This window comes from Pyrus communis, chromosome 3 (assembly GCF_041283825.1).
Source record: "Pyrus communis isolate YQ-2024b chromosome 3, ASM4128382v1, whole genome shotgun sequence".
NCBI lineage: Eukaryota > Viridiplantae > Streptophyta > Magnoliopsida > Rosales > Rosaceae > Pyrus > Pyrus communis.
In genome coordinates, this window is record NC_142567.1 from 6995070 (window position 1) to 7017700 (window position 22631).

General features: G+C 39.3%; 2 protein-coding genes across 2 annotated transcripts; one reads left to right on the forward strand and one right to left on the reverse strand.

The window, feature by feature from the left end:
• Window positions 1–3685: 3685 nt before the first annotated feature.
• On the reverse strand, window positions 3686–17468 carry EMB2788 (ribosome 60S biogenesis amino-terminal protein). Its single transcript, XM_088690818.1, has 14 exons — window positions 17339–17468; window positions 16144–17239; window positions 15300–16044; window positions 14062–14557; window positions 13332–13483; window positions 9821–13255; window positions 9499–9711; window positions 8821–9024; window positions 8503–8706; window positions 7184–7342; window positions 6322–6672; window positions 5786–6221; window positions 4872–4956; window positions 3686–4515 (listed from the first exon to the last, which is right to left on the reverse strand). The coding sequence occupies exons 1-14, from the start codon at window positions 17367–17369 to the stop codon at window positions 4311–4313; spliced, it is 7812 nt and encodes a 2603-aa protein (XP_088546944.1). The 5' UTR covers window positions 17370–17468; the 3' UTR covers window positions 3686–4310.
• Window positions 17469–17584: 116 nt separating this feature from the next.
• LOC137716312 (polyadenylate-binding protein RBP45C) lies at window positions 17585–21708 on the forward strand. The gene is made up of 7 exons (XM_068455751.2): window positions 17585–18001; window positions 18390–18867; window positions 20610–20665; window positions 20742–20872; window positions 20991–21087; window positions 21179–21361; window positions 21451–21708. Exons 1-7 carry the CDS (start codon window positions 17723–17725, stop codon window positions 21451–21453), a joined length of 1227 nt encoding a protein of 408 aa, XP_068311852.2. The 5' UTR covers window positions 17585–17722; the 3' UTR covers window positions 21454–21708.
• The last annotated feature ends 923 nt before the right edge of the window (window positions 21709–22631 follow it).

Below are 22631 nucleotides of genomic sequence, written 5' to 3' on the forward strand. Positions count from 1 at the left end.
GGCCCTAATTACAAGAAAAAGGGGGAAGTTAGCTTGGAACTCAGAAAAATCAAAATTGGGGAAGGAGAAGACTAAGGCTAAGTCACTTACGGGAGGATTTTTGTTTCCGCTTCAACTGGATGGGTAGAAGAAGGTTTGGAGGCTTGGGAAGTTTGAGCTCTGATCATTTTCTTCGTGGGGGTAACTCTTGGGCCAGGCAAGGCAGGTTGAGCTTGAGGCCTTTCCTCGGGCTCAGATTCTGAAGACTCCACCACAGTAACCTTTGCCTGACGAAAGGCCCTTATCTCTACTTCAGGCCCAACCTTGACCTCTGACTTACTGAAGAGCTCTGAGATGTATCCAGCATCCCCAGTAGCTTGGCTGGACCCTACTTCTTGCCTTGCTGCCTCAACAGTAGCCTTTTGGAGAACCAAGGCATCTGCAGCCTCCTCTTCTGGCCCGACATTCACTTCTTCAATGTTGCCTTGGTCTGCAAAACTAGAAAAAAAAGTTAACAAACGACAGACTGTGAAGGCATCATAAAGGAAAGCAAAACAAGGACTGGATTTTCTGGTTGATGGCCTCCTTCTAGCTCTCAAACTCATCCTTCTTCGAGAGAGACTTGAAGAAAACTTGCCCGAATAGTCGATCGTGGGCCTCCCTGATATCCTTATCGTACTTCTTTGACCACTTGGCCTCCTACCAAGTGGCAAATGAGGGAATGCACTCAAAGTTCAAGGTCACAAGATTGTGCACAATTTGGCTTATCCCCTCGAGGCTGCACCGACTTGCCCAAAAAGTCACCTCTGAAAGAGAGTGGAGGCTATAGGAGGTTCCACAATGCAGGGAGTCAAAGAAGGGCACTGGGATTGCCTACCTAAATCCCACCTATCCACCACAGAAGTTGGGGTGGTAGACTTCTAGCCCGCACTCGTACCCTACTCGGTTACTTCACACTTCCCAAGCCACCTTCTTTGTTAAATGCAACTTATGAATTTCTCCTTGCACATGCTGCTGGCATTTTCTCCAAAGAAATCCTGGAAGATTTGGTATGAGAACCAAGGGTATCTCCTAAGCACGAAGGCACCCACACTCTAAATCTGCCCGACTCCGACAGATTCTGAAGAAGTAGAGGCAGGTGAGAGTGAAGTGGTTGGTAATGGAAGCTTCTGCCAAGATGCAGGCTGGAGCTACGCCATCGGGAAATTTCAAGTTGGGCACCTGAAACTTGGGGAAGTATCATTAGAGCTAAAGTTGAACCATCCAGGTAGCTCTATTAAGGTTGGTCTTAAATGGCTCGCCCTTGGTCATCTCATGGAGAAAGTCGTAAAGGTGTGCCAGGATAAAAGGCCCCATGGCAACATCATCGAACGAATGCAGTGCCTCCACCAAAGGGATCCACTCTAGCTTTACTCCCCTTAACTTATTGGGGAACACATGCTTGTTCAACCAATAAAGGAGGAAATACATATGTTCATTGGCCCTATCTGCAGTGGGAGAGGGTGGGCTAAACATTTTCTTCTCAAAATGGATGAAGCCCGAGAAAGATGTCTCATAGCGTTTGAAGGTGGAGGAATTGTACTCCAAGCGGGTGATTGACTCAGAAACCTCTGAGCCTTCAGCAGTCAGGCAAGAAGGCGAAGACCAGTCATGTGTAATGTCCACACACTTGCCTGAGGGCCTTAAACCGAAGACCTTAGCCATATCTAAGACTGTAAGAGTCTTGGGACCCATTCTGCAATCGAATGTATTGGTCCCATTATTCCAGAAGATGAGTGCAATGGTTAAGAGCTTGGGCTTGGCTATGATAGTAACCTTGGACATCATGATGAGCTTGTAGATGCCATTTACCATCCACTTCTGCTTCCAAATGGGCTCGAGTTCATCCACCCACTGAGACCAAGCCTCGTCCTTCATCAGAGGGAAACCTCTTCTGAAATTCGACTAATTGGAGGCAGAGATTCCAGCCTCGACGGAGTAAGGGTTAGGGGTGAACCAATTGGCAGTGGGCATGTTATTCTCCACTGTAATAGGGACTTGAGCATTCCAGGCAGGCCCCAAAAAGTGCACCCCTCATTCTTCAAAGAAAATGAACAGGTTCAGGCCAGCCAGAGGGCAATAAAAGCCGTTAAGCCGACAGTGCAAATTGACGATCCCTTCTTCAAATTCGCATGTAGGGCGAAGTTTGGGGGCCTTGGTTGATTTTTGGAAGGAATAAGTGAAAGTAATTAAAGGCAAAAAGCAAGAAAAAGCGGAGAAGGCAAGAGGATTCGAGGATTCGAGAATTCTGGAAATTAGTAAGTATTGCTGGAAGTGTTGGCCAAGGAAATTTAAATGGAGGTTATTTAACGAGCAGTTAGTTAACGTTGGAGATAGTGGGCTAGTGCAAAGGTTTATTCGAAATGGCTGAGTAAATGGTGCAAGTCTTGAGTCAAAGCATGCAGTCAGTATTTAATCATTATTAATGTTTCGGTTAACAGACTTAATAATGATTAAAGGGGGCACTGTTTGGGTTTATATTTAACTTTAAGCTTCGAGACAGTAGAGGCCCAATCCCTTCTTCAAATTCGCATGTAGGGCGAAGTTTGGGGGCCATGGTTGATTTTTGGAAGTAATAAGTGAAAGTAATTAAAGGCAAAAAGCAAGAAAAAGCGGAGAAGGCAAGAGGATTCGAGGATTTGAGAATTCTGGAAATTAGTAAGTATTGCTGGAAGTGTTGGCCAAGGAAATTTAAATGGAGGTTATTTAACGAGCAGTTAGTTAACGTTGGAGATAGTGGGTTAGTGCAAAGGTTTATTCGAAATGGCTAAGTAAATGGTGCAAGTCTTGAGTCAAAGCATGCAGTTAGTATTTAATCATTATTAATGTTTCGGTTAACAGACTTAATAATGATTAAAAGGGGCACTGTTTGGGTTTATATTTAACTTTAAGCTTCGAGACAGTAGAGGCCCAAAGGCGCCAAAATAAATGAGACTTGCCCAAGCCTAGTCAGCAGGGCCGAGATAAATGCAAACTATTTTCAGTAAGGACATAGGCCATATGCATATGATTGAAGTGATGAGCAACAGAGAACATCTCACCACCAGCCAGAAAGCACTTTTTAAAGGCTTGACAAGTAAATATGCGATGACTCACTACCCTTCGAAAGCCATCAGCCAGAAACAGAGCCAAGACAGTTAGGGCCAAATTGTCTATAAAAGGAGAAAGGGACACCAAAAACAAGGACACTCAACCAACCAATCAAAAGACATACAAACTCTGCTCTCAAGCCAGTTCGTACCCATAAAGCTTAATCTTGTCCAAATCCAGTCCTTTTTAGGTATATTTCCATTAGGAAAAGCCATCTTTTGTCTAGTGTAAAAGCTCTGCCACCTTCCCTTAGTATTGTAGTATCAATTCCCTCGTGTAAAACCTATGTACTTTTCATCCATCACCGCATACAAATCTCTGTAAACACAAAGAGAAGTGGCTACAAGAAGTTTAACCCTTCCCGACAAGGTTAAATCTTGCTCGAGTTTCTCTTCTTTGTACTTACATTTAGTAAATCTGTTGTTTAATGTAATTTCCTTCATGTATTTAAGTCACTTTCAACTATTTTCTACTTAAGAGTTTCCTTTACATTTGAATCTGGTTAAGTTATTAAGCCTGTTTCCATTAAAGTAAACCTTGATCAAGGAGACAGTTGGAAAGGCCTTGACCCCCTTCATTTGTACAAAACTATGAATTAAAAGTCCTTGTTCACAAGGCAAGAAAATAATTTAATACAGACTTAACTCATCTGTGACAATCCCTTGATAAACAAGATGTCTAATTAACTTAAGGCACAAATAATCAACTTAACTCACACCTATTCAACAATTTGTTATACAAAGATAACAGTGGCATGCTCAAATCTTTGTTAGTTTTGATTGTGAGCCTTATGGCCTACACCAAAGGCCCCACAAAGGCACATTTCAAACTAACTACAAATTCATCTTGCAGCACACCAAATCACAAGATCTTGCTCGACAGGCAAGAAAGTGCCACCTCCCTGGGGAGCTGTGTGAGGGACCAGGTCCAGAAATCCAACCCGAACATCCCTAATGTCACAACAAAACTACCCTAATGCAAATAGCATGTTTGGTGAATCCCTTCATTAAGAATATAACCACTAGACCAACTACAGGACATCACAATCCTTGATCAATCTTCCAGCTCCGACACAACGATTCTCACCATTATCTGGCTCCATCAGCATTCAGCTTGAGAGTACTTGGAGGAGGTGGATGCCGAGCAAGACAAGAGGGAGCCTCAGCAAGTAAATCCTGGGATCTAGGATGCTTTTCTTAGCATTACTCAGTCTGTATAAAACTTCTTTCCCATTCAAATGCACCAAACCTATCTACATCATATGTTGACGAGACTAGCAATTCTGATGGTCGTTTGCCTAGCACATTTGAAACTATATCCAAAAGAGAGTGACAAGCATGGAGTTCCTCCATCTTTTGTGAACCAGTTTGTCCCTGCGTAAGATCCTTCCACGGCTGGTAAAATGCCCTATACAAATTGTATGGCCACCACAAGTTAGATGTCGAACAGGGTACTACCACATAAATAATGCACATAGCAGTCGAGTTGGTCAACAAAACATCAAATATCAGACAGATTTTTAAACCAATTTATCAAACTGACGGTGTCAGCTTAGTAATATTTTTTCATCATACAGGGTTTCCCAACACGGAAGCCCTGTCCTGGTAACCAAAAAGATAACTTATACCCATATCCTGGAGAAGTCTATACACTAGCAAATGCAATCAAACTTGATCAATTGCCCAACACCAGTGATCTCAATAAAACATTACGAAATATTAATAGGAAAGGAAAAAAAGAGGGTGGAGAACGGTATATATTACCATCTCCAAGAGAGATTTGCTTCAGCAGGGCAACCTATCTTCGACCACAATGATTTCACAACACTTCCATTTTTACACAAGAACCCTGAACCAGAAAATAAAGTCTGTCAGAGAAGGAGCATAAACATGCAAATGCATTTGATTGTGAGTGCATTGTGAACACCAGTTGAGAAAATGATTCTGTATGATCAAATCATCTTTACTATCCTATGTAATATACCTAGATCCAAAGCAGCTCACCACTTTCATTCTTTCTGTTTCTGTAACAACCTAGAACAAGGCCACACAAAATACACACCATACCTCCGCAACCACTCAATGAGTTTGTTCATGACCAAATACATATAAAACTAAGAAGTAAGTCTACATAACTAGAAGTTCATCTATGTGCTTTCAATTGTTCTTACTGAACATCTGAAAAATAGCTGAAAGGACACGTCCTTGACCTGAGACATCCGGAAAAAGTGGTGGCTCTCTCACAAAATCAACCTAATGTCTCACCAGCAGACACATCCATAATGACTATACAAGGGCCAACTCAAGTCCGGTTTGGTACAGTTTTTGAGAGAAGATTTGGTTTCCGGGAAATGTTTTTGCTCCAAAATTGTTCGGTAAAAAGAATTTGGCCCAAAGCTAAAGGCCCACAAATTTGTTTTGAGAAAGCTGGTCCAACCCTGCTTTTAGGCACTTTGCCTGAAAGGGTATCCAGGGAGAGCATGCCATAGGATCAGTTGAGCATTCTCATTCATTATTATTCCCTGCTTAAATACCATCGAGTTTCAAAATTAACATTAAGCCTGGGCTACCCCAAATACAGGAAGTCGACCAGTTTTTAATCCAACAATGTATATTGCCACCCAAACACTCAACTGTAACATTCCAAATGCATAACTAATCTAATGAAAACATGATACCTGTGAAAACTGAGCCATCGTAAAGCAAAAGACTAAGGGCAGCTGCAACTGATGGTAGCATTTGGTAGTTTGTGCCTGCAAGCTGTTGGAGGAAAAGAATTGCAGAAGCTAAAATCTCCTCACAACCATATCTGCTTTTGCTCCTTCTTCCAGATGCACTTTCAACAAGCTCCATTAAAGTCTGAAGAGTTTTTAAATTTAACCTCTTTGAAACCTCGGGGTCCAAATCATTGGATTTCCAATCAAGCTTCCCAAGAATTACAGAAGCAGTGAGCCAACGTAGAAGCTTTGATATCAAAGAATTTTCGTACAGCTCTTCCTCTGGAATACTAATTAAACATAGGTGAGATTCTTTAGGCTGAAGCATCTTTGCAGAGTCTGCTTCCAAAGCAGCAGAAACTGCCCACACAATAAAACTTGAAATCTTTTCACGGCTCTGAAAAATAATTATAGCAAGTTTTCAGCTTTTTTGGTATAAACAATATAGTGAAGACTAATATTGTATAGTGTATGAGAGAGAGAGAGAGAGATAATACCAAACAAAATATGTCCGCTGGAGGTGCACTCATAAGTATAGCTTTAAGAGCAAGCTCTACTGTACCACAAGATCTTGCATTATCACATATCTTAACAGCCTTATATATGTTATACGAACCCTCAACCGATAGAACAAAATGTGGCTGATATATCCTTCTCTTCTGGGACATCTTGAGTGTTAATATTATTGTTCCCAGAATTGGATTGACAGCAGCAACGTTATCCTTTATCAGTGTCATATCACTGACAAGAAATTTGAAGAGATGAGATGCAAGTTCCATAAGCTGCTCAAGGGCATATTGTTGCAACCACTCATTGATTTTTCTCAAAGAAATAACATCATTGACGACCTGAAAACCAAGAACACGGGAAGTAAGCAGGGAGTAAAAGATACATTATTCTTTGGAAGACTCACTGGGAGGTTAATAATTAACAAATAGTAAATATACTGACCAATTAAAATATCTCATTCCTTACAATGCCATGACAATATATAGGAGGTGGTCTATATGATTGCCTGCTCCTTCGAATTCTTATTTTTATTTTTTGATATGTACCACTCCACCAAAAAAATAGGTAAACAGCACAAGGGAGAAGTTGTTCACAAGTGTAGTTAGAGGATGCTAGTGAAAATATCAACTAAGACTGTTAAGCAAAGCTAACCAACAAACATTACATGGACATGTGAACATTGCTATTATGACACTTCTAGTTACGGTTCACAGTACAGATGGCAGATTTCAATATACATCACACCAGACACCCAATTATTATGCATTGACAATTTGACATGAACAAAAAACTTCAGGGGACAGGGAATATAGAATCTCAAAGAAAGAAGCAAACAATTTCAGTAGATACCTCTGATACCACACCCAACTGCAACAAGACCAAACTTTTTCCATCTCTGAAATGCCATTCGCCCAATACTGAGAGAACAGATGATAACCACGAAAAAAGACCACATTTTTCAACCAGATGACAAGCCATCTTGTGTAATTTAACTGCCTTCTTGACTACCTGCATAAAAATAAATCAAAAGCAACTGTATCACACTAAGAAAACTCGAAGTTTTCAAAATTAGAGCAAAAGATACAGGTGCATCACCAAAAAAAATCGCAAACTGAAATCTAACTCATTTTTTTAGAATCCCTTATTGTCAGTTTATAGACAACTCAATCTACCAGGCCTAGCTCGTGTGTTACAGCAACAACATTCATTCAAAGACAAATAGTTTTAAAGTAAATAGGGCATGTAGTTCCAATCAACAATGCCTTCGTCCATGTATTTGATTAGCTGATTGAACCCATTATTCGATTCTATTATGTTTGTATCCACATATTCTTGTCCACGTGTGTATTAAAACCGTACGTCAAACCTAATTACAGTTTATCTCCTATACTATGGGCTTTGTTTCACTTTGGTACCCAAGTATCACAACATTACAATGTACACCCTACCGATTGCACAGCGTGGCAATTTTAGCCTTCGGTCGGCCTACAATGAAGTTTTCCATTACTTGCCTGTGTGGCACACGTGAGCCCCATTCTGTGCTCAAACAGACCACACAGTTATGCCATGTGAAAGCAACTTTAAAAGCCATCTGACATGTTACATATATAAAAAAAAAAAAAAAAAAGTAGAAGTAAAATACAAATAAAAAATTTTCAAGAGGGAAAATTGTGACATTTCAAGATACATTATTGAGTATCATCTTGAGACCTTAAACAAACATTTGAACAACTAAACCCAAGGCAAGTGAATCCTCATTTTTGTCCCTTGGGAAATCAATCCAAATTTTGCGTCAACACAAGTCAGAAAGTTATGTTGTAAATCCAAATTGTTCACATCCAACTTTAATGCACTCGCTCTTGACCCAGGAGAAACAAACAAAAGAACATTTTCAGATGATGACAACTTCTTCATTTCAATTTAGATTTTTGAGAAGAAAAAAAACCACTTAGGGATGATGACAAGATACTGAAAAGAAAGCTTCTTTTGATTTCTTTTCTGCCAACAATGTCAAATCAAGAGCACTTTCTATTTTTTTAGGAAAGAAATGGTTTCACTTATGAAAAAAAAAAGTCAATGCAAAAGTATGGACAGAAGCAAACACCAGAAATTACAGCGAGCTTACAAGTTCCCTGAAGAATTAATTGTTTTCTTAAAAGAAAAGTTACCTGAAGTATTAGTTCCTTGGATTCATCTTCCGAAATTGGAGAGACATAGAAACTCATCAGAGCCTCAAGAACCGAGTTGTTCATATAAATTTGAGCATCCTCATCAAAATTCAGCCCTGCATATACTAAGCGAAGTATCCACAACCTTTCTGCTTTGAAATTGATAGAGGAACTCCAAAAAAAATTGCTAAAGAAAAGTATATTCTGCAATTAAAAAAAAAGAAATTAAGAAACCTGAAATGTTTATAAATGACTTATGTAAGTACAGATCTGAACGTGAAAAGAAAAACTAATGTACCAAGTTCTTGGAACTCATACCTTGACATTCAACCTGGACGATCCCATCAAAAGCGTCGTTAAGGCTGCATAATGCTCATGTGAAGGATCTAATAAAATGAGGGATGTCTCTGCAGCAAAAATAGAATTTACAGAAGGGATTCTCTGCCATGGTTCTTCTATAGCATTTTGCACATAAGTCAACAGAAGTTGAATGTGCTTGACACCCTTCCTCTTTTGACATCTCTGTGAAGGGTAGTTGAACTTTGATTAACAAACAGCTTAAACAAAATACGCTGAAAGGAATATCATAACCAAAGTAACAGTAATTTTTTTTTTCTAAATGGATCATCAGTCATAAATATCGACATACCAATATACTCTGCATGCATTAATACAGAAATTAGGACTAATGACTTTCCAGAAGATTGAGAATTCTAGCTAAGAAACAGTAATTAAAAGCTCTTTGATTACAAAAAGACTCGAGTGCTACTGTGCTAAAATATGACTTTCCAGTATTAAAGAGGACTAATATTGTTGTAACTAACATTATATTTTCTATGGTTAACACAAAATATATGAGAAATTAGGAAAGTGCACAAGCGTAATAGATACGTATTTCACTTCTATTACACACACACACACACACACAATTTATGACACGCCCGCATGCACAGAAAGCATTTACAGAGCCAGAAACAATTTAGAAAACAGCATTACCTCCAATGTGTTCTTAAATCTTCCAAGAGTGTCATAACCCAACCTTCTTATTCTGTCGTCAGGTGATGACATACTCATAAATGCAATAGCTAGCAAGCCTAAACCAGCAAACTCCAAGGGTTCAAAATAACCCTCTGCGAGGCTATGAATAGAGAAGCGCAAGATGAAAATAGGATTATATCGTTGTATATATTCAGCATCAAGAGAATGCAACTGCATAAAATGTTGAAATTGGATGAGAACTATCACAATAAGCACATATCCAAAGTCTCAGCTCAAACAAAATTATATTCATCATTATTTCACAAGTAAAGAGATTTACCAAACGACCATCATCAAAATTATCTGTTTGAAACTTGTTCAAGCATAGTAGTTCTTCAGATGCCACTCTATCATAAGGAAAATATAGCACGGTGGACGCACAGATTTTGGGGTCAACAACAAGATTTTCTCTAAATTGACTTCTACGGCGTTCTTTTACCGCTTCAGTATCAGTCAAGACATCATCAGACATATTCCTTTCCAGAGTCCGTTCTTTTTCTATCTTTAACACGGCACTGCCCCACAAGTGATCCATTCCAGCAACATTGGCAGGCTTTGAACCATCAAGACACTCAATTGTGCGTATCAAGTTGTATATCTCCACATCAATTTCACTAAGTGTTGCACCATAAGAAGACAGAAGCAGTAAATGCAGTTCTTTTAGATTTATACATATATCTTTACCAAAGTCAAAACTATGTTGATGCTCCTTGATTGGAAAGAGCATCCGTAGTAACTTGACAACCTCCAACTGTCTTGCATACAGATCCACTGTTTCCAGATTGCACTTGTGATCAATTACACTTTGGTTAGCGGAAGGGACAACAAGCGATCTTAGAATGCCAGGCAAGGGCCTGGAAAATGCACCAAAACTGAAACCATCAGATGATCTGTAGTCTGAGCGAACTGTTGGCTCAAACTGAGAATGGGCAAGTAGAAGCTGAAGGTAGGGAACACGTGAAAATTTTCCCTCTGACAGCACACTTAGGAGATCTCGGATGGATTTCAAAGTTGTTGGATCTTCAAACCTATATAGAAGTGCTGGTTTCATCAATTGCTCTAGGAAAGGGATAGATTGTAATTTAATAAGACCATCAGACATCTCTCCGGTCAGTTCAAGAATGTTCATCAATATGAGAGCTTCAAAGCATCTCCACAAGGAAGTACCTGTGCTTGTTTCCTTTTGAGAACTATCAGCAACTGAAGGGACTCTTTTAACAATCCATTGCCAGATACCCACCAATATGTTCATAAACTGCATTCTTGAAGAATCCAGTTTTTTGGATGCAATGTCCAAAGGATTGTCTTTCACGTCACTGCCTGCTTCATTTGACCGACTACCTTTTGGGAATAATAAAACCTTACCAAAAGATATCTTTGCAAAAAATTTATTTATAAGGTTTAATGATTCATTGAGTGATTGAGAAGCCAATCCACCAATATCACAACCTACCAGCTCATCCTGTGACACAGAAGGTGGGAAAACGGAATTAAAAAGCTTGAACCGGTTCTTCATTTTCATTGCATTTTCATTCAAACTGAAGTGATAACGCAACATACAAATTGTTTTTCCAAGAAGACTATCATCAATCAGACTGAGAAGTTCTCGAGTAGATGATGGCAAAAACTCTCCAAATTCTTCCTGAAACACATCTCTAGACACAAAACTCTTCCACTGAAGGAAACCATTCAAAATGATCCTTGAATAAAAAGTTGGTATACATCTAAAATGCTCATAAGACAACCTTCCAAATTTCAAGGAAACTGAATTCAAGTACGACAAAGCAGCGGGCAGAAGCATGATACAGTCCTCATCTGAAAGAGCAGAGACACAAGGCTCTTCCATCACATTGCCTTCATGTTGAAAATCTCCGTCTTTGTTCACAAACCCCAAAAATAAGTGCCCAAAGGTAGACAAATGCAGGGAACTCATATCAGTAAGAAGAGACAATAATCTAGCTTTCATCTTGCTGGTTCTGCAAATGCAATGGGAGATAATTTCTACAGGGGTGGTTGCTATAACTCTCGACAATATTATATGTAATGGATGAAGATTACATTGTTGCATGTATTTCTGTCTGCATACAGCATTTATAGCTTCCAGCAAGCATATATCCACAAATTCTGTTTTAAAATGCAAGGAAAACTTGCATATTTTAAGATAGATTTCCTCAATAATGTCACTGTTGACCTTGTTCTCTTCCATTTTCCAAAATATATCATATGATTTTCTCTTTGTATTTGGCTGCTGCAAGAAACTTGACAGATTTCTGAAAGCACCACCAGCAATGCAAGATCCAAAAGAAATAGCAGATTTCTCAATGTCATCCATGTCAGTTCGACTAAACATCCAATGCACCAATTCAAGAAGCTCAAAGGGGGATATAAAACGAATCAAAACATGTAAAGCATAAAATGTTGGGACGAAAAGCGTAAAATCCTTAGTACCAATGCATTGATCAAATTTGCCCCTAACTTCATGAAATAGATTCCTTTGCAAGATGTTAAATGCTTTCACAAATTGTTTACCAGCACCTATTTCAACTTCTGCTGCAAATTGGCCGTCATTGCATAAAGTAAACAAGTAGTCACAAGTTTTTGCCAATATATCGAAGGCATGACAATCTAATCTATGAATACTCTGCCTTGATAAGCTAATCAAAGCATTTACATTGTCCGCTAGGCTACTCTTTGGTAAGTCTTCACTGCATCCCAAAGGACAAGATAACAATGTTAGCATTGCAGGATGACAGATGATGATTTCAGCCACTTCTTGAACATCTTGGCTTGACAGAAGTACCGAGTAGTTTTCAGAGGAATCAGAATCAGTATTCAACACCAACAGTTGAGATAACAACTTCTCCACTAGAACTAAACAAATCTCCGACAGTTGTTCGAAGTTGACTAAATGTCCAACTCTTTGAGATGACCGTATCTGATAAAGCCAAAATAGCACAAGACGCAAATGGGAAATAAGGTGGCAATCAATTGAGCACTCAGATAGTTTAGCTACAAGCAAGTCTTGTATCTTGGAGAGGTCTGATGAAGAATGACCATCAATGCTCATAATGGCAGGGAATAAAACATGGAATGGTGCTTTCTCCAAATAGAAAGAAAAGGCAGCAGAAGCAGCTTCGTTTGTATCAAGATCTTGGTTACATATCATTCCTCGTGCATAAGAAACAGGGTCAAGACATCCACAGGCATCATCTTGTCTACCTCTGCAATAAATACTGGATAGAGCCTTTTCCAGACCAGGAATAAATATATCAGGCCACAACTTAGAAACACTGGCTAGAAGGGTTTGTTCCAGAAAAAATATTGATGATAAGAGAGAGACAGGAACGGCAAGAAGATATTTCCAAGCTGTCATAAATGATGGAAACTTTTCCAGTATTCCCTCAAGACTCGTAGAGATAATGGAGAAAGAAAAGGCTTTGGTTATTCTAGCTATGTCACCAGCATCCCTACTATTCTCAAATCTTTTCACTTCCTCAAGTGTAATTGCTAAGGAACTATCAGCAGTTATAGCCTTATTGTGAATAGAAATAATGCCACATGTTTTCTGATCAGATATACTCTGTGAAAAGAGCAGTAAATTCTTTAAAGGCCTCCACGCACAGATTTTATCCCTAGCATTGTCAGCGACAGAACAGTCACCAAGTCTCTCAACCAAGACTGAGCAAATCATGGAAGAAAGCAATCTTGCATCAACCTATCAAAATTAAATTTCACATTAGATTGCATTCAAATAGCAATCAATTCCAAGCTAAGAAACAACAGAAGTGTACCTGAGTTTGCAAGAGATACTTCAGTGTGCTGCAAACATATGTTGATATCACTGACTTTTCAGGCATTGTAAATGTTCCAGACCCAGAATCGAGCAACCTTAGACATTTCTGCAGTACACATATGCTAAGAGGGCTGAAACGAGGTATCACATCTGCCAAAAAGAAAGAAAAAAAAAAAAAAAAAATTAGCGTGAAGAAATAGCCTGTAATACAGTTGAGGAACAGATAGATAGCAACTACTTTCATTTAAAAAAAAGGAAGAAGATATTTTCCTAAATTATTTTACAATACGAATACATATTAGGAAATGTAACAAAATAGATATTGTATAAGTAAAAAAATAGGAAGGTAAAGAAGTTATTTTAAATATAACAAACTGTTCTATCAAATTTGTGTAAAAGATCCTGCCTCCAGTAACTAATTATTCCTACATCCAATATATTTATAAATAAGGAATGAGACCTGTGCAACCCATAAAAAAAAATTTAAAAAAAAAAAAAAGAAAAAAAAAAAGAGAGAGATCCTACTGTAGTTGTTATACTACAATTATCTCCTACGATGACCACTAAAGCTTTTATGATTTAAAAACATTTCAGGCCACAACTGAACATACCATTGAGAAGTTCACTTGGAAAGTACAGGATCAAAGAACCCCCACACCAACCTCCCTCCCCAAAAGAAAATAAGAACAATGTAAGAATACTAAACAAATGAGATGAATCACAATCACCTTTACTAATTTCCAAAGGGCAGGTATAACGCTTAACAATATCCCAGTATTTGAACAAACCATTCCCAGTAGTAGAAACGGCATCACATAAGAATGAGATGACAACACGACACAAGCTTTGTAATACTTCCACCTCCAGTACTTCAACAGAAGATTTTCTTCTACCAAAACCGGGTAAAAACAAGAACCATGATGCGATTTCATGCTGGTTTCTGTCAAAAGCACCAGTACTTAACATAGCTGCTTGTGCAAGATGATACGCTTGATCCCTTATGTCACTGACTTGTGAAAAAACTAGCAAGTTCATGAATGTCAAAAGATGTTTATACATCAGGGGTGGAGTCCTAATCGGAGTTCTACTCTTTGCAGACAATCCAACGTATTCTGTTAACAAAGACAAAAGAGAGCACTGCAGATCTGTTTCTGATGCTAAAGGGCTGCTTAGAAGATTCATAAAAAATTCAAATGATCCCTCCAAGCCAGTGGGCATTATCCGCTGCAATAGAAGAATAAAAAGAACATTGTAAGAACAACTACATAGGAGCCTTTTTGGATTGAAAGTAGAAATCAAAATAGATCCTTTACTTCCATCTGCAAGTCAGCACATCACAGTTCTTTTGACTACGAAACACATACTTCCAGACTGTTAGCAACACAGAAAAATACACATTCATAAATATATGTGTGTGTGTCTGTAAGGTAAAACCCACCTCAATCCCTTCCCTTGGAAGTCGTGCCCAAAGAGAAATAGACTAGAATAGAGCATGAAGGCCATTACTTTTATTATTATTATTATTATTATTATTATTATTATTATATATATATATATATTAAATTCTAAAGGACGAGGCAAATGGTAGTAAGGATGCACCCTGTGTTACTAAATGTATCAGGGTACGTTTTCTCTCCGGTCATTAAGGCATGCTTTGGCTTGAAAGCATCAAGATGCTACTTAAAATGCAATAGATGTATTGGTGTTCCCAAAAGAATTAGAGCCTGATAATGCTAGAAAATTGCACCCCACTTTAAATCAAATATGCTAAATCGGCATGTGTTTGAAAAAAGCAATAGAAAGTGAACCCTACATTGATTAAATAAAAATGCCAGACTTAAGTATCTAACCCTGTTTGTCATGTCCCATAAGGTCTCAATAGAAGATGCAAAGAGAATGAGACTTGGAAAGTTAAACTTACAAGATAAGTTTTGAGAGCATAAAATGACATAGAAAGTAAACTTACAAGATAAGTTTTGAGAGCATCGAGTAGCCTACAGTAGAAGTACATCTCAGCATCCTTTAATGTATTAATATGTGTGGATTGAAGATCCAAACCCCAAATTTCTGCCATAACATTTATAGCATCCTTTTCATTATCCAATGCATCCGCAGTGGATGCACCTGCAACTCTTTCACTGTTCTTGGGTGAAGCAACATCGGGATCAAAATTTAACCCACCTACAACAATATCTGAGTCCTTGTTCCCCACATCTGTTTTCATTCTTTTCAAGCGTTTGGGGCTATGTTCAGGGAACTGCTCCAACTCAGCTGTCCTCTTTAAGCTTAACTGCTGACTTTTGGAGTGACTACTCAGAGAAGAAAGTAGAGTCAACATAACTTGATGATCAGGGAGCAAGTTTCGGACTTCATTTTGAAATTCTTGCTTGAAAGACTCCAATACGTATACCTTCTCATTATCAGAATAACTTTGGTCTCTATGGTTTAAAACACCATGGAAGGAGTCCAGCAACTTCAGTGCTTCTAAAAGAAGCCTTAAAGATCCATGCTTCACTAGAAAATCAGAGTGAAGCAGCCCCTTATTGATTGCAGACCGGCTGAATGAACGAGGATACAAGCATTTCATGATATCCTGCACGTCCACATTGTCAAACATGGCTGGATTATGAGACTGAGAGTCATTGATACCAAAGGCATGCCCGCTGCGCACTGAAGAAACCAAGTTTGCTGCAAGAATAACAACAGAAAACCTGCAAATGCTTCAATCTCCACACAAATAAAGAGGAAAACGGGGACCATTGAAAATTAAGTATTAAACAATATGATGCACTGGTATAAATAAATCTGACCAGTTAGGTGATGAATAATCTTCAAGATTGTAGGGGAACTCTTCCATATATGTTGCACCAATAGACGGTCTTCCACTAACAATAGCCAAAAGAAGATCCCTGTGGTAGCCAATCTCAGTTGCTTTAAGCTTCTTCATCAGATCCACGAGTCGCTTTGAATTACCCTTCAGACGTTTCTTCAAATCTGACATCAAGCCATTACTAGGATTGGTACAAACCATAACCAAAACATTGTATGCCAATTCCGCAGAAGGCCCACCATTTTCCCTTGCACAGACGTTAACTAATTGTTCCAAAGTAACACTCCCAAAGAGAACACTCCGAAGACTCGGGGAAACTGATGACTCTTCAACAAGAATCCTGTCCCTCAACGTGGACAAAACGTAGATAACAGTTTCATCATCATCATTCCCAATCCCGCGAAGGACACCAGAGTACATTTCCTTCTGACGTATAACCGACCTCAGCAATCCCGGTGTCCCCACCTCCAAAAATGACATTGCGAATCCCACAAACGACTTCCTCAACGACAGCTTCATTCTTTTCTCACCCTGCTTCTTTTTAAATTCACCCATCTTAAAAAAACCCTGGAGTTTGAAATCGAAATTCTTTGCAACCTCAGAAGCCAACCCCGACCCACGCCTCACAATGGAAGCCAAAAGCAAAAGCGCCGCCTTTTGGCGTTTTGCTTCTTTACTATTCAACTCCTTATACACATCCTGCAACTGTTCTTCAATAATCGACCGTGCAAACTTATCCAATGCCCGGCTAATACCCATCCTCTCCACATCATTCGGCATATACATCCCATCAGGATGACTCAAAACAACAGCAATTAGTTTAAATACACAAAACATTCCGGGTTTCCCTCGCCGGAGCTTCCAAGCACTGAGAAGCTCCGAGCACTTACCCGAATTCTTCACATAATAACGGAGCAAATCACCTCCGTTATCACCTTTCAGCAACTTAATGAACTCTTTTGTAGCATGAGAACATAATTTAATTTCAGCAGAGTTAAGATTATGCAGTAGCTCTTTAAGTTTAGCTTCGTGGGTTACTTTAATTGTAGGTTTAGGCATTTCTTCAAACACCATAGCTGCAGTTCAAAAGAAAACACAGCAAAGAAAATAACTTCACAAATTTTCTCGGCAACCAAACAGCAAGTTCAAAGCTTTGCGTGCATGGGGATGCGTACCTTGATTTTCGGAGGCTGACCTTCCTTCCATTGAAGAACAGAGATGGTCTGGTTTGATTTGCTGTGAGGTATGGGGAATCAGGGTTTAAGAGAAATTAGGGTTTGAGTCCTGCTCAGGCTCAGGCCCAGGCCCGGCCCACCGGCCCAATAGTCAACAATCTATCACAGTTTCGTAGGATTCACAACCCAACCAATATTCGTTTGCCACGTGTCGCACCACAACATCCCGTCTATATAAACCCTCCCTACCACGAAAAATATCTCTCTTTCTCAGACCCAATCCGGGATTCAGGTTATCGGTTTTCCCAAACCGCGCCGCAGTCCTCCCTCCTCCTCCACGAGGACGCCTTTATCGCCGTACCCAAACACCCACCTTTCTTCACCATGATGCAGCAACCATCAGGAGGATTGGTACCACAACAGATTCCGTCCGATCCGCAGCAGCAGTACCAGCAGCAGCCGCCGCAGCAGTGGATGATGATGCCGCCACAGCAGCAGGGCCAAGCCCCTCCGGCGCAGGCTGGGTGGCCCCAGCAGGCGCCTCAGCAGTACGCGACCACACAGAATCCCGGCCCAGATGAGATCCGCTCCCTCTGGATCGGTGACTTGCTGCAGTGGATGGACGAGGCTTATATCCTCAGCTGCTTTGGTCCCACCGGAGAGGTATATACTCGCGCACGCATAGGATTATTTGGATTTATTTGTATGTGTCTGTGTAGGTACATCTAGGGTTTGAATTTATGTGAATTTCCTTTCGATTAATTTACGTCGATTGGTTTTTTATTGAAGTTGTTCTACGTCAAATTTGAAATTTAGGGTTTGGTTCTAGATGTGATATGTAAAATAAAAAACCCGAACTTTCTGAAAATTTTATTTTAGTAAAACACTACGATAAAAATATTAAACTATAGTTACTTTGGTCAAGATTTCAACCAATTGTTGCTCTAGGGTTTGAGATGCCTATTGATATTTGCTTAAATTCTTGGTACATGTGCTTTGTTTGCAGACCCCATTATGTTGTATTCATTTTTGTTTTTTGAGTTGTTTGTAGGCTGTGAATGCAAAGGTTATCCGCAACAAGTTAACGGGTCTGCCAGAAGGTTATGGTTTTATTGAGTTTAGGTCTCGCGCTGCAGCTGAGCAGATCTTGCAGACATACAATGGCACTCTTATGCCTAACACGGAGCAGAATTTCAGACTGAATTGGGCAACCTTAGGTGCTGGCGAGAGACGACAGGATGATGGTCCAGATTTTACAGTTTTTGTCGGGGATTTGGCTGCTGATGTGACTGATTACATGCTTCAAGAAACATTTAGACAAAATTACCACTCTGTCAAGGGTGCAAAGGTTGTAACTGATAGGACCACAGGGCGATCTAAGGGATATGGTTTTGTTAGGTTTGCTGATGAAGGTGAGCAATTGCGAGCCATGACTGAGATGAACGGCCAATTTTGTTCTACTAGGCCCATGCGGATTGGGCCTGCGGCTACTAAGAAACCAGCCAGTGGTGGACAGCAATATCAGAAAGGTATGTATTCTAGTTAGTATTGCATAATGGTTTGTAATAGCCATACGAATATTTCTGCAGCTGAATTTGCAACTTCATTGCAGTTGATACTTTTCTTAGATGTTTGTTCTGTTCTTGTACTTTATGAATATCTTGCACCTTATATTTACTATGGTTTGGTAAGTTGCACTAGGGCTTTTAATTTCTATTCTCGAGGTGACGTTCTCACAAGTGTTCTAAATTTGCCGTCATTTTGATTATTCAGTTGAAGATTGGCGGGACTTAGTCATTTCCTTCGAGTACTTTCCTTTGTAAACTTGGGCGCATTTAATTATGTTAAAACATGCAAAAACTTATGTAAAACTCATGTTGTCTTAAAGCAGGACACCGAGAGGCTCTCATTTTGGAGGGCCTGGAACTGATTTCAGATGAAATGATTCCACATTATTGCGTGGCCTCATTTTAGGTCAGTTATTTTGTTTATGTCAGAAGCTTCTTACTTCTTTTCTTGTGGCATTTAATGCTACTCAAGAATTACCTTTCCAGTCAGCTTTACATTTATTCCATTACCAGTCAGCTTTACATTTATTCCATTTACCAGTCAGCTTTACATTTATTCCATTTACCAGTCGGGTTTACATTTATTCCATTTGCCAGTCGGTTTTACATTTATTCCATTTGCCAGTCGGGTTTACATTTACTCCGTTTCCGAAGTTTATATATCCTTCTTATAATACTTCGCTTGTGTTGAAGAACCAGTGTATTTTTTCTTTGTGGATCGGTTCCACAATGTTTGATAGGATAGAATGTGTTCCCAAATTTCAGCCCTCATCTTAAGTCAGATTATAAATCTGCATGAAATGCTTAAACTATTAGTTGAAGCCGATGCACTAGTGCACATGTTTAATGAAAACACCATTAAATTTGGGAATAGTTATTTACACTAGAAAAGACACTGCACTACTTATTTCTTTTCACTAGGGAGGAGTCCATAATGACTTTTTTTTTTTTGGAGTGTCAATAGAAGCTCCCTGTTTAATTTTTTTGTGAGCTGCTTATATGGTTGCATCTTATCGTCTGCCTCTCTTTGCTTTGTTTTAAGTAGAAGTGCCACTTTGTAATTTGTGGTAAAGTGGGATTCCAATATTGTATCAGGAATAGATTTATGAAGTACTCTTTCATTTAGACTTATATGGGATGGAGTCTACTTGATCTGTCTAACTCTTTGAATAGATTTTGAGAAATCTGTTCAATTGCGTGTTTAGATTTTTTGTTTCTTCGTTTTTTTAGTATCTGCGTATGTAATTTATTATGTTTGATATTCCAATTGCCTTTCTGCTTTGACCTCTTGATAATTATGATGTTCATTGTTTCTTGTTAAAATAAAAATCCTTTTTTTTTTTAAGAAAATCAAGTTGGTAGTGTTGTGAGGTGAATGTCAGTTGGTCGGTGCATCATGTAATATGCTAACCATAACAGTTAAACGGAATGCTTCATTAAACATTGCCAGTTTGAAGTAGGAGGACATAGACCTTTAGACAAATGAGCGTATTATTAATGTATAGAAAATTTGCATGGAAGTTTGCACACAGTTCTATTTGACATGTCAACTTGACAAACTGATTCAATTTTAGATTTTGAGTTTTAGAACCATAATAGCATGGTGTAAACTGAACTATCAGTTCTTGAATGTGCGGAAAACTTTATCTGTGCTACTAATACTAGCTCACATAAATTAGTGCTTATGTGTCTGTTATTTGCAGCTTCGTATCCAAGTACTCAAGGAAATCCAGGCGAAGCTGATCCAAATAATACAACAGTGCGTAGTTTGTTCTAATGTTGGCATTGTACATTTCTTGCTACATGATAGTAACTCCTGAAACTTTCGAGTGCAGATATTTGTTGGGGGTCTGGATCCCAGTGTGAATGATGACATGTTGAGGCAAGTTTTTAGCCAGTTTGGTGAGCTTGTTCATGTGAAGATACCAGTAGGCAAGCGTTGTGGTTTTGTTCAATTTGCTAACAGGTAACAGCTCAGCACCGCTGGTAGTCTTGATATAAGTTTCCTTGGTGCTCTTGCTCTTTCTTTCCTTGTAAAATACTTATCATATGCATGTTTGTCGTCTACATGTACACTGCTTCAGGTCTTGTGCGGAGCAAGCATTGGGATCGTTGAATGGAACACAATTAGGAGGACAAAGTATTCGGCTTTCATGGGGCCGCAGTCCTACAAGCAAACAGGTTTTTATTTGCAACCTTATTGTTTTTTGACATTTTACTGTTCTACATACTTTGTATTAACCATATCTGTTGGTTGATTGGATTGGTTCAGAACCAGCCAGATCAAGCACAGTGGAATGGCGCTGGTGGTGCTGGATTTTATGGATATCCACAAGGATACGATGCATATTCATATGCACCTCCTCCTGCCCAAGACCCTGCCCTGTATTACGGAGGCTATGCTGCTGGATATGGAAACTACCAGCAGCCCGGTGCATATCAACAGCAACAGCAGGTAACTATCATCACTCGTTTAAATGCAGTTCTGTTACTTGATATCGAAATAGGCTTGTTCATGATGCGAATTTGCTTCCACCGTTGCAGTGATTTGCAGCTGCCTGCCTCATATGTTGAAAGCTGTGGGGGTATCATCGAGCTCCGGTGCATCTTAGGTTGCGGATTTAGTGTTGGCTGTTGTATGATGTTGTGGAGTGCATGTCAAGTTTCAATGTTTATTTTCTTTCTCTTTTGTGTTCCTCCTTCCCACCCTTGATTGCCCCGAGTGAGACTCGGGAGACGATGCACTTTATGTGTGTTATTTGCAGTTTTATATATTGAGCAGCGGATATTCGTGTTTGTTTATGGTCAGGCTTATTTGCTATGTTATTTCCTTCACTATTTCCATACTTTCACACCCTTACTGCTGCCACCTCTATAAACGCCATCGCAGCCTTCTACAGCCCGGAAGAAGTGAGTGTGATTAATATATTTAGCTCGTATAAGAATCACGTGCGGTACACTGGACTGCGAAATTTGAATGTGATACTTATAAATTGATGCGTTCTAAAGTTTGACTCTTACAGTTATAAACTCATATTTGTGTAGCGGTAGCAGTATAAGTATTAAATTTATGCAGCGTCATTTTTATATACAAGTGTCAAACTTTCGCAAACTAATGTGGAAGCCCAGCCAAACTCCACCATAGCATTATCTGTATTGACGTAATTACCCGTCAGCATCACCACCTTTGGCTCCACCATTTGTACCACCATCATCGCACACCTACCCATCCTCATTTCCACCATCACCCCTACCAACCCTGGCTGCCACCACCATCTTCGTCGTTATCATTCCCAGCCACCATTTCCACCATCACCCTTACATTAAATTAGACTGGTTTAATATGTGGTTGGACTCGACTCTTGGATGACGATGACTCTGTGACGTCTGAGGATATGAGTTTTACATATTACGTGAATTTAGATCTGTGATTTTAGCAATAAAAAATAAAAAGATGTATGATTTTAGCGACCGAATCTTAGGTTTTTATCTAATTTTGGTTGGGTGTGATTCTTTCCAAGCCATCTCAGCTTTTTTTTTTTTTTTTTTTTTTTTTTTTGGTAAACAACCATCTCAGCTTTTCGTTACAAAGATTATGTTGGAATTCATCACTAAAGTCGATTGCCCTTTGGCCTTTCAGATTCCGTAGAGCTCACGAGTCATCTGGCCTAATCCTTGGTTGAAGATGGTTTTTGAACTATTTTCGACCATCTATCTCTCTGGAC

Coding starts and splice junctions, on each gene's coding strand:
- EMB2788 (XM_088690818.1), bottom strand. CDS start 17,369: ATGGAAGGAAGGTCAGCCTCCGAAAATCAAG. Junction 9,712..9,820: donor ATTTTGATGATGGTCGTTTG/GTAAATCTCTTT, acceptor CATTTTATGCAG/TTGCATTCTCTTGATGCTGA. Junction 6,222..6,321: donor CAGCGGACATATTTTGTTTG/GTATTATCTCTC, acceptor ATTATTTTTCAG/AGCCGTGAAAAGATTTCAAG.
- LOC137716312 (XM_068455751.2), top strand. CDS start 17,723: ATGATGCAGCAACCATCAGGAGGATTGGTACCACAACAGATTCCGTCC. Junction 18,868..20,609: donor TGGACAGCAATATCAGAAAG/GTATGTATTCTA, acceptor TGTTATTTGCAG/CTTCGTATCCAAGTACTCAA. Junction 20,873..20,990: donor TTTGTTCAATTTGCTAACAG/GTAACAGCTCAG, acceptor ACACTGCTTCAG/GTCTTGTGCGGAGCAAGCAT.